At 49.3% G+C, this 15,504-nt stretch overlaps 1 protein-coding gene across 1 annotated transcript in view; it reads right to left on the bottom strand.

The window, feature by feature from the left end:
* The window catches only part of LOC102461324 (uncharacterized), a 33,515-nt gene extending 18,250 nt beyond the window's left edge, over nt 1–15,265 (bottom strand). The window contains exons 1-4 of the mRNA XM_089771523.1: nt 15,211–15,265; nt 14,232–14,405; nt 9,061–9,660; nt 6,314–6,514 (exon numbers count right to left, since the gene is read on the bottom strand). Of these exons, the coding sequence (XP_089627649.1) occupies nt 6,314–6,514; nt 9,061–9,660; nt 14,232–14,405; nt 15,211–15,265 (1,030 nt within the window). The remainder of the gene's footprint in view (nt 1–6,313; nt 6,515–9,060; nt 9,661–14,231; nt 14,406–15,210) is intronic.
* Between the last annotated feature and the right edge of the window lie 239 nt (nt 15,266–15,504).

The following is a 15,504-nucleotide window of genomic DNA, read 5'->3' as shown; positions in this document are numbered from 1 at the left end:
AGGGAATTTGGTGCAAAGGGGCATGACCTGTATATGCATGCAATTGTAAGTGGTCAGTAAAAGGGGGGTAATTACCATGTAAGAAAGTACAAAAGACCTTGCCTTTTGTTTGGGCATTTGCAGAAACTTTGCAGAAACTTTTTTTCTCCTGAGTATCCTGGAGGTTTTTGCCCTGGAATGCATTCCTGAATAAAGCTGGTTGCTTAAGAAGGGTGTCTGGAATTGATTTGGTAGGGGTTTTGGGCCCCCATCCGAACCCTCGGATTAAATTCTCCGTCACAGCCTAGAAAGATAGTTGCACTGAACCGTGTCCTCTGTTTTGTCTCTTGCATATTTTCACTTGCTCTGTAAGAATATTTTGAGGGACACATCCTTTGTAATCTCTGGAACCTGCTGGTTCAGGAAAGTGCAGAATGCAGGAAAGTGCTGTTCTAACTGAAAATCATATAAACAGTAAACAGGAGTGGGTATCATAATATTTATCACCTGCCTATTAATAATCATTGTATAGGAGTTAACATTACTAAATAGGGATTTAGGGCAGGGAGGAGAACCTCAGGCCTAGGAGCCAGATGTAGCACCTGGTTTGCTTGGATCCTGCCCCTGAATCTCAGCCCCCCCAGCATTGGGGAGCCTGCGCTGATGCTCCAGTTCCCCTGCTGCTCTACCACAGGGCTGGAGCACACAAAATTTACCAGGCTGAACACCCTAGGCTCTGCTGTGTGAGGGGAATGTAGGGCATGTAAAGGGAAAGCCCTTCTCGGCTGGGGCCCACATCAGAGAGGAATTTTTCCCCTTTTGCTTCTCACTGATGTGCAGCCCCCATCTGATTTTTCTGTGGGTCAGTGGCCCCCAACCCAAAAAAGGTTCCCCACCCCTCATTTACTAAAATGGATAATGGCATGTAACTGGTGCCAAATCATTGCTTACTCACAATGCTGTGTTGGAGGATCTGAGGATATAGAGTATCTGCTATAAAAAGGTCTGTTTACTCCATCCACTCCTGAGTCACTTGTTTCTTCTCTAACATCTGGCATCATGAACAGGATTCCAGAAGAGAGTTGTGCCTGATCATTATATATTGATGCACTGCTTAGGTAAGTCTAACGGGCTCTTTACTGCAACAACTTTTAGGGATTTTATTATCAAGTTGATGGGTAAATGGGGGGCACCTTATGAGTGTCCCTCCATGGATCATCAGGATTGGCTGGCCATTCAGGAATGGGTAGAATCCTCTCTTGCATTCAAAGCTTCCCAGAAAAGGAGGTGGCTATGCTGGTGCAGGCTCTGTGCGAGGGGCTATCAGACAATCTGGCCCTGAAGGGTCACGTAGATGCCTTAAATCAAGATCCCTTCTCTTCAGAGAGGTACACAAGCATAGGACATTTGACATTTTTTTTAAAAAAGACCAGAAGATGTGGGGCTAGTTAGTTGAAAGGATCCTTTCCTTGCTAAATTGGTAGTGAAAGAAGCCTGTGTCCACAGAAGGGGACCATTCAGCAAAAGAAAAAAGATCAGGCCCAGATATGCTGGCACACAACAGATGAACTGTAAAAACAGGTGCTGGGACAGGTAAGGAAAAGAGTACAGGAATAGGGAATTCAGATTCCTGTGAATGGTGGGAACTTGGTACCGTGATAGTGGGAGCTATTGGAAGTGTCATTCTGGGAGATAAAGCAAGTGATTTAAGGAAAAAGAATGAGTGAGAAGTTAACTCTGCAGAGTCTGGGGAGGAATTGAGCATCTGAATGTTGTGTAAATGCTATTAGGGTAAACTGTTATAGGAAAAGAATTAAAAGAATTCTTGGAAGCCACTCTGATGGGAAAATGGGCCCTTTCCCAAATAAATGTCTGCAAATAATCCAGACAAGGAGACAATCTGATGCGTGTATGTGTGTGTGCGCCTGTGTATGTATATTTGTGTATATACAAAATTGTAGTGTAAATTGTAGTAAGTTGAGGGTCAGTAACATAAAATCAGCAGGCCTGAATAACGTCCTGTAACATAAAAAAAGCAGGCTTGAAATCTAGTGAGCAAGACTTTGGCTTAGTGAAACTGCAAGCAGGAAAGGGGCTTGGCTAAAGAGAAATAGTATAAGCCAAGTCAAGCATAAAGAACACCAAAAAGTACCAGGCACAGGTACCAATCACAGGCTGCAAGCACATACCAAAGGGGCTGTAACAGAATGCCTTGCTGAGAAACATCTTGATACCAATCACCTCCCCATAAATAAAGTACATACCAGCCTAGGTTCAGGACCTGGCTGACTTAAGAGTTAACCAACCAAACAATGGAGGTACTAATTGTTCTTATCAGCCTCTTGTAACTTGAACAATCTATTCACTAGCTTCAGAGAGGTAGCCAAGTTAGGGTATGGCTACGCTGGGGAGGGGGAGGAGGTGTCGAAGAAGGTATGCAAATTCCACATAAAATGAGGTTTACAGGGGCTTTTGAAAGAGGGTTTTTTCCCGACATTTGGCCCCATGTAGATAGGCCAAATGTCAGAAAATCCTCATTTGGGAGGAAAAAAAAAAACCAGAAGAAGATATGCAAATGCGAGCACAATTTGCATATCTTCTTCAGAAAAAAACCCCTTAGTCTGTAACAGGAAAAATTAAAAAAACAACAAATAGACTAGTAGCACCTTAAAGACTAATAAAACACGTAGGCTACGTCTACATTGCCCAGTTTTGCGCAAGAACATATGCAAATGAGGCATGGCAATTAATATTGCTGCACCTCATTTGCATACTTAATGAGCTGCCATATTTGTGCAAGGGGTTTTTGTGCAAGAAGGAGCATTCTACACTGCTCCTCCTTGCGCAAAAACCCCCTCTTGTGCAAGAGCCATTCTGCCTGAAAATACACACCTGGGATTATTGGACAGGGGGCACTGTTACAGGGATCTGCCCTTAGTTCCACCAATCACCTGATGTTAGGGGACATCATTTTAACTCTGGGACACAGCACTGAGTCTCTCATGACTAATCTAGCAGGTAGTGTGAAGACTATGGTCAAATGTAACAAACTCTTACTGCCCACCTTGTAACCCTCCTGCAGGATAGCTGCTAGGGCCTATGGTATTGGAAAGAACCGATATAGCCAACCAATTAAAGGACTGCTGGGCTTTTAGGGCCACTTGGCACATAACCCTGGGGAAATGCACACTAGCCCAATGTATCCTCACCACCAAGGAAGTTGCTAAGGTGGAACTGGACCCCAGCCACCCTCTTACAGTCTGGGTTTGGGGGCAGGTGCACATGGAAATGGTCCCAAGAGCCAGTATGGCAAGTTAAGGTTGGGGGAAATTATACTTGGTTTTAGAAGGGTCAGAGATATACTGTCCACACCTTGGGTTAACCTGAGAATACCTGGAGGGAAGGGCCTCAAGAAACACCATCCCTGCAATGTGCAGAGCTAGTCTCTCAGCACTGGGTGTAACTGGGAAATAGAATTTGTTTGGAGGGAACAGCAATGCTCAATGGGCAGGTTTTGGGGGCGGGGAGGATGACAATGCTTGGGAAGGATGGGACCTGGTTTGGCCATTTTTCCTTGCAGCTAGGGAACTCCATCTACTAAATTCATATTCCAGTTGTACAGCAGCTTAACTTGATCAGAGATCTGATGGTGCCCACTGATTGGACTAAGGCAGTATCTGAACCTACCTGGATAAATTGGAACACTTTGATACACCTGTTAAAGCAGCTCCAGGCTGAGCAATGCCAAACGTGGATCCTGAAAGCCTGGGCCATCCAAGGAACGAATGCATTCCAACTGGCAACTGACCTGCCTGCAGATTGTGCTTGGACTAATATAGACTATGCCCTTAGGACAGGTCTCATGGACACACATTCGCTTCTCAGTCAGATTATCCACGCTATTGGGATTTTGTTCTGCTGACTGTACCATTGATTAGTGGTGTAGTAATCAGAGGGCCTGACAATGGAGGCCTGAGCAACAGTCAGTGTTTTGCTACCATAAAGCAGAGCTAAGCTGTGAGCAAAAGACAGGTCCTGTTCACAGACACTTGGCAAGGGCAGGGCTGCTGGTATTACAGAAACACAAATACCTAGGAGGTACTAGGCACAGGACAGGTACGTAAACATTCCAGGAGGATGGTAACAGAACATCTCGCTGCAGAAACAGCTCGGTACCAGTACGCTCCCCATCGATAACAGGGATATACTGACCCAGGTTCAGTACAGGGTCGGGATGACAGCATGATGAAGAGTAATGTTTTGCTCAAATCATCAGAAACAAGGTAATGGGAGGTATCTAGGTACGTCAGGGAGTGTCAACCAAATACATTTAAGAGTGGCACCTTGATATGTAAGACATGATGTATAACTTGTGTCTGTGTATAAAAGCGTATCTCAGAGGGGCTGTCTTGCCCAGTCTAGGGGATAGTGGAAACTCCTGGCCGCTGAGTTAAGACTGTTGCCAGGGCTTGCGTATGTACTAGTGTAAACTGTTGACGTCTGGTCTAGACGCCCACGGTGCTAGAGACCATAAGTTGTTTGACAATAAACCTGGTTCCAATGCCTTTTCACCTTGTCTGATTTGTGGTCATTGGGGGCTCTTAGAAGTCTGCGGTTTAGGCTACCTGCACAGCATTTGGAAAGAGCACACACACCATACGAAGTTGAACAGTTATCAACATTGAAGGGAGCAGAATGGATGCCAGAGCACCACACTGGTGGCAGCGTCTGACAACTGGCAGGCTGTAAGTTATTTGCTGCCCTGGCCACTCCCCAGAAGCCATACTTGCAGGTCAGCTACCCACTCCACATGTGACCTACTTTTCCTACCACCCCATAGCATGATCAGTGCATCAAGGCATTGGGTAATTAGAGCCAGGGCCTCTGGCCTGAATGCCCTGCGGGTCAGTGTGGGGGAAGGAGGGGCACCTGGACCGTCTTTGAAAGAGAGTGGGGGAGTGTTGGGATATTTCAGAGTTCATAGGAGTCTGGGAAGGCCTGTGAGGTTGGCAAGGTGTGCAAATTTTCCTAGTTAAATTATAGGTCTGTTTTCCTCTTGCATGAGACCTGCTTTCTCCCTCCTTGCTGCTTGTAGAAAAGATAAGTGAGGCCAGTTTTCTCCTTCTCCACTGATGATGAGATAGATGGGGCAGTGTTATACTAAACTGCAACTTGATAAATCCACCCATTGTTAATGGCTTCTCATTGTAGCCCTGCCTGTTCTCACTTGCTGTAAAACTTATTATCAGGGCCTAGTGTTCTTTTCCCCTCTCTGTAAGCTGCCAATTAAGACCAGTAAACAACAAACAGGGGTGGGTATAATTGTATTCATCACCTGCTTATAATGTTCATTGTATGGAAGTTAACCTTACTAAAGACAGGTTTATGGAAAGTAGTTATAGTCATGTAAATTTACATATCAAAACGGATAAAGGAATGCAACTGCCGCCAAATCTTTGCCACTCAGAATGCTGTAAACGTGCATGGACAATAAAATGGCCTGTTTGCTTGGAAGAAGGAGCACAGGAAATTCAACAGGTATAGGATCCCAGGACACACTCAGCTGCAGTAAAGATGCATCCCCCGCTGCCTCAGGAATGGCCCAGCTGATTCCCCAGGGGAGCAGAGCCCTCTGCTGCATTCTCTAAGGTACAACTAAGACTTTCTTCATGGCCTGTTCCATTCCAGGGCAGGACAGGAACACACTGCTCAGAAGGGGAGCTCCAGTGAGGGCTGGCAGGTCTGACACCAAGGCCCCCAGGCAGGGCTCAGATTGCAGCTGCCATGTGGCAGGTCACTAGGACTTGAAAGAAAGGACCCAGCAGAGCTCTAGCTCTCCTAGGGTTCTGTCCACAAAGCTCCTGGCTTGGATCACCCTGCTCTTTGGCTCAAGGTCTCCTTGAATCAGAAGGTGGCAGAGGAAGCTGCCTGAGCATCTAAGTGGATCCTTGGCTGGCTGCCTCAGAACCTGTCAGGGGGTACCCTGCAGCTACTAGCAGCAGCCACACCAGTCCCACAACTCTGGTATCTGCCATTCCTGCCTGGCCCTTCCACTGACACCTCCGGCCAAGGCACAACATGGGCAAGATAGTGGGAAAGCACATGGAGACCTTGGCTGTAGGAAGAGCAGCACCACTGTTATGTCCATGAACCCGCTGTCCCTGGAAGGGGGCATGGAGGGGACAGTCTCTCACACAGGAGCCAGGATTACTGGGGCTGATACTCCTGACATTGGGGGGCAGGGGCAATGAGGGACCCTAAACTGAACCAAACCCAACCCAGCTGCTCCAGCACCCACCCAGCTTCTTATATTCAAGGGGACAGGAATCCTTACCCAGCCAGCTCACAGCCTCATCATTCTCCTGCATCACATCTTGGCAGAGGACTCTCTGAGCTGGGTCCCAGTGAGCCCATTCCTCCTCAGAGAAAAACACGGCCACCTCCTTGAAGCTCACCGGTTCCGCTACAGACACTTCCTTTCCCTGGTTCTTCAGGCCGTGGGCTGAGCTGGAGCAAGATATGGATGTTCTGTAGCCTGTCAAGGGGAGAAGGGCAAATGGAGACCTTTCAGAAGGGGCTTTAATCCTTTCCACACCCTCATTCTGCCCAGACTCTGTCCCTGGAGACACATATTTTGGGCAAATGCTTTAGTCTAGGTAGTCCATAAACAATGCATAAAAGTTAAGATCCAAAATCCACATTCATTTCTCTTAATACCTGGCTTCAGTTTCAACATTACTGTGCTTGTAACAATGGTATTCAGTTCTGAGTGTCCAGTGATTTTGCTAAAAAAGCTGCAGATTCACCTGTCTGAATACAGGTTTAGGTGCAAAAGCTCTGATGCCAACCCAGGAAATCTGTCACCTTGATATCAGGGGATCTGAAAGAATAAAGTTCTGCAGGAAATGCAAGTACAAAAATGTAGACTGGAAAACTGCAGCACAGACAGGAATGCTACCCTAGGACTATGGGATGTGGAAACTGCCAGCACAGAACATCATCAGGGACTTCTGGCTTTTCGCGCAATGCTTCGTGCACACGGATCACATGGTCAGTGGTGAACATCCCTCCCCCACCGCGTAAAGCTCTCTCACATGGGTGAGGTGTCTGATAGACCTGCTCCTCCCTGGCTGGTGCTCACCTCTCTGCTTGCCTGACTGAGCCCCCAGGACACACTCCCCTCTACTAGGATCTGGAATCACATCTCCCTGAGGCAGCACATGGGCAGGGCTATGCTCCGCAGGGAGATATGGAGGAGCAGGAGGCTACGGGCCATGAAGGAGCAGAGCAGGAAGAGAGCAGAAAAAGGGAGAGAATGGAAAGGACCGATGGGGGCAGCAGAGGGAACAGGTCACTGGCTGCCACCTGGCAACTGCTAACATGGACCAGCCATTGCTGCTAGTAGTGCAATCAGTGCCAGATGGAAACGGGATGGGGGGGAGGGGGGAGCTGCTGGTTTACACTGACATACAACAGAGGCTGCACAGATGAACCAGCTGCAGCCACTGGACCCCCCACTTCCTGCTGGTGGGCAGGTGGCTGGTAAGCAGGGACCTTGCAGCAGCAAGACTCACCAGCACTGACAGATGGAGACAGAAAATATAGGACAATTTGCCTGTTTTTAAGAAAAAGTCAGGACACCTGCAGCAGGGCTTAAGTCCAGCCCTGTCCCTTTAACTCAGGTGCTACTCACCCTGACTAGGGTGCTGGACAGGAGGCAAAACAGAAGTTCACGCAGGCAGCCCCCAGCCACTGAATCTAATCCCCTTTGGCAGTGCCTTCTCCAGGCACCGGCCACCAACACAGCCCTGTGACACCCCATCCTGGCAGTGGGGAAAAAACCCTCTGTCCCTTCCCTGCTATTTTTGCAAACACTGTAGATGTCCCCTCCCGCACTGCAGTATCTTTTATCCTGATAGGGCTGAATCTGATTCTTAACCCCTCTCCTGGTTGTGCAGCCAGCCCCCCCCCCCCACCATGTGCAGTCAGTTTGGCCCCCACACCTCCCATTTGATCCATCAATTTCCCTCCATAAACAAAGGAATGTGTAGAGTAGAAGCCAGTCAGCTGTAAGCAGACACAGAAGAGGGTCAGGGAATCTTTTAGACCAGGGGTGGGAACTCCAGGCACAGGGGCCAAATGCAACTCCTGACTTGCCTAGATCCAGCCCCCAAAGCTCAGGGCCCTCCCAGCTTTGGGGAGCCAGCACTGGCACCCCAGCCCCCACCCCGCTGAACAACCACAAGGCTGGAACACACAAAATCTATTAGGTTGGGCCCCACTAGAATTGGGGTGTGAGGAGAAGGTGTGGAGTGTCTTTCTCCTTTTCAGTTGGAGGCCAGGTCAGTGAGGGTTTGGTTTTTGTTTGTTTTTTTTTGCTTCTCACTTATGTGCAGCTCCTGATTGTTTTTTGTATGGGTCAGTTGCCCCCGACCCCAAAAAGGTTCCTCGCCCCTGTTTTAGACCCTAAAGCCAGGCCTGGCCATGGCAAGCTAGGGGCCATGTCCGTCCCCAGACCATAGATTCCCAGCTCCTGCTTTATAGCATGAGCCAGGCAGCTTTAAGCAGACACTGAAGCGGATCAGAGATTCTTTAGACGCTAAAGCCAGACCTTGACATAGCGCGCTTTACAAGCGGCTGCATCTAAAACATTTCCCTGCATCCAGCCCCGTTAGCAAGCGAGTGCCCCTTACTCGGCAGGGAAGCGCCGCCCTGGCCAGTCAGATCCCAGACGTGGGAAGGGGCCTGAGACCGACCGCATGCCGGTCCCGGGAATGGGAAACACCCGCATCTGCCCCAGGGGCCGGTATGCAAACACCGCAGATGGGTCCGCCCCACTTCAACCCCCGGCCCGCCGGAGGTTTGTATCGAGCTGCTCCCTTGGAAAGCTGCGCTGCGGAGGAGCAGGAGCTTAGGGCGCCGGGCGCGGCGCAGCCCGACAGGGAGCGATCACTGGCTGGGCTCCAGCCCCGCCGGCAGCCGCTGCTCCCCTGCCCTGCCCCGCCCCGCTCCGCTCCGCTCGGCTCGATGGGTGCGGCCCCTGCACAGATTCCCCCCCAATTTCCCGAGCGCGCCCCGCACCTGCAGCCTGCGGCCCGGCTCCGGGAGGCGGAAGCGGCTGGGGCTGGGGCGTGGCCAGGCAGCTCCCGGTCTGAGCTGAGCCCTGGCGCTGGCTCGGGACCGGAGTCACTGACCCGCTGCGCACGCGCAGTCTAACGTCCCCATTCCGGATAAATCCGGCTGGGTTTTCAGTACGTCCGCTCCTCTCTGCCAGACACTCCCGACCCCTGCTCAGGCTCCGCCCGCCTCTGCTGCGATTTGCCCCTGGGCGGAGCCCGCAGCAGCGTCTGACTCTCCGCGGGGGGCAGAGGGAGGCAGCACCATCTGCGCTATTGCCTCTGGGAAGCGCCGGGCGGGAGGGATCGGAGGAGCCGAGGTGCAAAGGCGCCGGGGGTGGGGGAACAGCAGGGGTCCAGCTCCATGTGTCAGGCCGATTCCTGCAACCGCTCGTTTTTCTTCGGGAGTCTTGACAAATTTTAACTGATACATGTTGTGTGGCGTGCGGGTACAGAGGGGAAAGAGGAGCAGAGGCCTGGAGGTGATGTTGCTTGTCCAAGAGTGCAGAGAAAGACTTTGGAATAGGGTTTACACAAAATACAGGACTGTGTAGCACTTTAAAGACTAACAAGATGGTTTATTAGATGATGAGCTTTTGTGGGCCAGACCCACTTCCTCAGATCAAATAGTGAAAGAAAATAGTCACAACCATATATACCAAAGGATACAATTAAAAAAATGAACACATATGAAAAGGACAAATCACATTACAGAACAGAGGGCGGATGGGGGGGGGGGGGGAAGGAAGGTAAATGCTTGTGAGTTAATGATATTAGAGGTGGGGAAGGGGAGATGTCTGTGAGTTAATGGTATTAGAGATGATAATTGGGGAAGCTATCTTTGTAATGGGTAAGGTAGTTGGGGTCTTTGTTCAGCCCCCTGCGAAGAGTGTAGAATTTTAGCATGAATAACAGTTCAGAGGATTCCCTTTCAAGTGCAGATTTGAATGTCTTCTGAAGTAGGATTAGGTGATGCGTGATGCGTGTGATTAGGTCATTGAGACAGTGTCCTTTCTGGTTGAAATGGCAAGAAACTGTTTTTTCTTTGTGATCCTGTCTAATGTCTGTTTTGTGGCCATTGATTCTTTGGCGAAGTGTCTGAGACGTTTGTCCAATGTACATAGCAGACGGACACTTTCGGCACATGATAGCATAGATTATATTTCTGGATGCGCAGGAATATGTATTCTTGATCTTATAACTCACTTGGTTAGGCCCAATAATGGTATCAGCAGAGTGAATATGTGGACAAAGCTGGCAACGGGGTTTGTTGCAAGGGAAAGTACCAGGGTTGGTATTAGTGTGGTATGTCCTTTGGTTGTTGGTAAGAATCATCTTGAGGTTAGGTGGTTGTCTATAGGAGACTATGGGGTTTAAGAATCCTTAATTCTCAGGGTTTATTCTCATATTACTCGGTCACACCCCGTCTGGATGCTGGAATATTTTCTTATTAAATTCTTGCCAATTGGTAGCATTTTGACTTCTTGACAGACCTTTTCAACAGGTGGTTTGGACCGGGTTATTAGCAAGAAAATTTATTGTTTCTCTTGCATCTATTCTACTGTAAATATTTACAAAACACACTAAAAAAAGCCCAACAAACATTAAAAACAAAGCAGCGAGTGAAATTTATTTGTAAACGTTGTGTTCATCTGTTAGCTTTACTAGTTACTATCAGAAGCCCAAAATTTTGGGGGGGATGCGAGGTGGACAAATCTTGGGGGTCCCAAAATCCATGAGAATCTGAGTTTTGAGAGTTGATTGTGCATTGAGATATGTAGTAAAATAAAACAAAACTTTACTTATTTTTAAAGAAGATACTTTATAGCCACTTCTATCATCTGCTCGTACACCAGTGTGTTATAGCATGTCCAACTGTGTAATTTTGTCTGCTGTATGTCTTTGAAAATAATTTAAAACTCGTGTTTTGGTAACGGTTTCAAATTGTCTAATCTGAGTGCATATAGAAATTAAGTTAAAAGTGCTGAAAAACAGCTTTTGTGTCTACACCAAAATCTATACTCTGTTGTGTGAGAATGTATCTTCAAGAATGTATTTTAAACCCTTTTCGGTAGCTGCCAGTGTACAGTGCTGGATAATATTGCTCATGTTTCCAAATTAAATCGGTCTGGGGAAATATTTCTTTTTAGTGATATAATAACTGGTAGTGGATTTTAACTGGATTTTATTATGGAATATTGTTTTGTCATTTTCCAGTTACACAATTTTGCTGCATGTCAGAAATAAAAGGGAACTCTTCAGCTCCCTTCCAATGCCTTTACTTGCCTTCTATAGTTACACTTCCTTTTTGGTACTTTACATACATATTAAAGTTAAAACAATTGCTTAGATGGAGAAAATAATTCATATTAATTTAAAAATGGAAAATAACCTGTTTTATATGGTACATATTTCTGGAAGTTAATGTGAAAACAACAGAATGCAAATATGTACATGTGTAAATAGACAAAAACAACAGTGCTATTAAAAAAGCAGATGATGTGTCTTGTGACAGAGGGGATGAAATAATGTCTGACTGAAAATTGAGAAGTGTCTTCAGCAAGGCTACGTCTACACTGGCATGATTTTCCGGAAATGCTTTTAACGGAAAAGTTTTCCATTAAAAGCATTTTCGGAAAAGTGCATCTAGATTGGCAGGATGCTTTTCTGGAAAAGCACTTTTTGTGGAAAAGCATCTGTGGCCAATCTAGACGTGCTTTTCTGAAAAAAAAAAAGCCCCGATCGCCATTTTCACAAGCTTAGCTGTTAAATGTTACTGCTGTGTTACAGATACCGCAGCCACTACAAAAGCCAAGAAGAAAATACAATGAAAAGTCACTTAAAGGTACCATGAAACCCTTTTGGTTCTCTGAGCTCTTATTGAATGCATGCAAAAATAGACACCTAGCGAGTATATTCTTACTCCTGCGATCCTTACTCCGGCGAAGCCAGCGTTTCTCTCAGTCCCAATGGGAAGCAGTCGGTACGAGACAAATGCATCCCTAAAGTCTTGGGGGTCCAAGACTGCCTGACCAGCAGGTATATGGGTGGATCTCCAATTAGAGTGGGGCACACGACCACACTTTATACCCCTGTGGTCACATAGACGCTTCTCTTGTCATTAAAATGCCAATTAAGTTGGAACGTCTTTGTGACGCCCATTCCCACAGGGGGTCCAAAGCTTCATTTGCACGTGTGAGGTGGAGGTAACTAAATCATTAGGGCCAGACGTCCTTTTTCTGATGGGGCGGTAGATTCCTCTTCTGGAATGGTGTGTGTAGGCGTATCAGTACCGGTACCAGCCAAAGGTAGCCCAAGACCCCCGACCACCTGCTGGCCCAATTGTTGCTGTGATCTGGTTCCTGTCTAGCAGCCAGGGCCATTGTTATTCCAGCACCTCTGGAGGCCCTGGAGCCTTTGAAGACAGTTTTGCTCTCAAGGATTCTCTCTCCCAAGTGTGTCAGAGGGAGGAGGGGGGGTTATGTCTGGCTACACCATGGCTCCAGCACATGGTGCAGCCGCCTTCCATGTGGCCCTACCCCAGGAGTAGCCGGGCAACAACCATGGGTAGGGAAGTGGGGATTGGGCAAGTCTGTGCAAGGGCAAAACTGACCACACGAGTGCATTACACAGCTGGCTACAGGGCCAGGAAAGGGGCCAAGGGGCAACATTGGGGCAGGAGAGAGGCTATGTGAGCCACTAGCAAAGGGGAAACCCCAGGATAGGGACTGGCAGAGGGGTTGGAAGTGATAGGGGTGGGGACAGGGAGTCCTCTACAGTGCTAGTAAAAATGGAGTGTAGGGGCAGTTATGGTGTGTTTCCCATTTCCAAGTTGGGACATCTCAGGGCCTGCTTCCCAGGGCTGTGATCTGAATGGCACAATCTTATCCAGGGCTTAGACAAGACAGTTCTTCCTTGCAACTTAAGTGTGGTTGCATATACTTGCAAATATATATGCAAATAGCTCCTTTCATACTGATGGGCATGAATACAAAGATTAAGGCAAGACTACATGTGATGGATTTACCGGGTGCGAGCGCCCCCTCCCAACAGAGCAGGGGGGTTGAGCGGACCCACTGTCTGAGTCTGATGTGTTTCTGTCCCGGGACTGGCTCCCCGGGGAGGGGTACATGAGTGCGATCACCCGGTGCCGAGTTGGTGCCGGGGTTCAGCAGACTCACTGCCCCGCCCTCGTTACAGTCCAGGGGTCCCATAGGGTAGGGGGGATTTCCAGGGGCCAGTTCCAAGGAAACGTCCTCCCCGGAAGGGGGGGTGTAATATCAAGCGTTCGGTTCGCGTTCAAGGTCACCTGGCTCCCCAGAAGTTACGGCGTGACGTAGTTAATGGGTAGGTTGAGGCAGCGGGGACAAAAAGGGGGGAGGAGTGGGGGACCCGGGCCTACCCTCTCCACCGGGTCCCAGCCCAGGGCCCTAAGTGGGGGACAACTAACATGTTCCCTCTACGACAGGTGGGGACGATCCCTGAAACTCACCTGCCCATGGGCACCAGAAGCGCTTTTCTTTCCCTCCAGCAAGGTGGGATGCTCGTCTTTTTGGGGGAAGTTTGGCAGTTCCTCCCTGAGCCGTCTCCTACTGTTTCACCCGGCTGCTTTTCAAGCAGCCCGGGCAGGGACACTGGGGGCGCCAGACCCGCCCCTCCGGCATCCGCACGCCCCGTCACATAACGGCCAGAGCCTGGAGCTCTGCCCCCACTCTGCGCGTCCCTGTGCTGCCGGCACACTCCTCGGGCTCCCAGCCCGCCTGCCCTGGTCATGTCTGGCCCCACCCCCCTTGCTGCAGGGCCATGCGTGTTCCCCTGTGCCAAGTCTCAGCCCAGCCGGGGCTACTCCAGCCGTTCATGCCTCCCACCTGCCCTCCCCTAGCCAGGTGGGGTGTGTGGTCCCCCGACCCTGGTCACATACCTCTCCCCTTTTGGGTAACTCCTTTGGGGTTGGCTCCGACTCCCCTATTCACGAAAAGAAGTCCGCATTTTGATGGGAAGCCCCAGGCCGGTGCACCACTTCAAAGCAATATGGTTGGAGCGCCAGATACGACCGCATAATGCGAGCGTTCGTCTCTTTCATCGAATTTAACCACACTAAGGGAGCATGATCAGTTATCAGTTTGAATTTATTACCCCGTAAGTAATATTTCAGCGCGTCTATCGCCCACTTCACCACTAGAGCTTCTTTCTCTATGGTGGCGTAGCTTCGCTCATGAGGTAGGAGCTTCCGGCTGAGGTACAGGATGGGGTGTTCCTCTCCCTGGTGATGTTGTGTCAGTACCACGCCTAGTCCCACCTCAGAGGCATCTGTATATAGGAGAAAAGGTCTATTGAAATTAAGCTGAGCCAATATCGGGGAGGCCGAAAGTTTCCCTTTTAGCGCCTGCAAAGCTTGTTCAGCCAGCGGGGTCCACCTCACCTTCGTTGGCTCAGTGTTCTTTACCATCTTGGTTAGGGGTGCCACCAGCGTGGCAAATTGCGGCACGAATCTCCTGTAATAGCCTGTGAGTCCCAGGAACTTCCGTACCTGCCTCTTTGTAGTCAGCATTGGGTAATCCCGTAGTGCCTGTATTTTGCTATAAATTGGACTCAGTTTTCCCTGCCCGACCGTATACCCTAGGTAGGAAACCTCCCTCTGCGCAACGTGGTATTTTTTTGGGTTGGCCGTAAGGCCAGCCTTACCTAGGGAGGTGAGTACCTTCTCTACATGTCCCAAGTGGTCCTCCCAGGTCTGGCGGTAAATAACGATGTTGTCTATATACACAGTCGAATATTCATGGTGGGGTGTCAGTAATTGATCCATTATCCACTGGAAGGTGGGGGCAGCCCCGTGTAGGCCAAAGGGCATGGTGATGAAGTGGAACAGGCCGAAGGGGGTCGAAAAGGTGTTTTTCTCCCTGGTCTCGAGGTCCAATAGTATCTGTCAGAATCCCTTTGAGAGGTCTACAGTGGATATATAGACGGCCTGCCCTAGCCCGTTCCAGGAGCTCATCCACCCAAGGTACTGGGTACGCATCGAAGCAGGCTATTGAGTTGACCTTCTGAAAATCGATGCAAAATCGGGTCGACCCATCGGACTTCGGTACTAGGACGATCGGACTCCACCACTCACTGTTTGACTCTTCTATCACCCCCCAGTGCCGCATCAGCTGGATCTCCTTCGCCATGGTGTCCCACATTTCCCGGAGCAGCGGCCGTAGTGGCTCCCGCACGGTTTTGCTGTCTGCCGTGATAATTCAGTGCACTCCTAGGGTCGTGCACCCGGGCTGGGTCGTAAGGGTCTGCTGGTGTCATTGAAGGACATCTTGCAGCTGTTCTTGTTGCTGGGCCATTAGGTCGGTGTTTATGCAAACCGCCAGCCTTGTGTTCTCGTCCCTGCCCCATGGTCCGAGGTCGTTTCCTCTGT

This window comes from Pelodiscus sinensis, chromosome 19 (assembly GCF_052426305.1).
Source record: "Pelodiscus sinensis isolate ZL-2025 chromosome 19, ASM5242630v1, whole genome shotgun sequence".
In the NCBI taxonomy this organism is placed as follows: domain Eukaryota; kingdom Metazoa; phylum Chordata; order Testudines; family Trionychidae; genus Pelodiscus; species Pelodiscus sinensis.
This window is presented reverse-complemented; position numbering and strand designations above follow the sequence as displayed.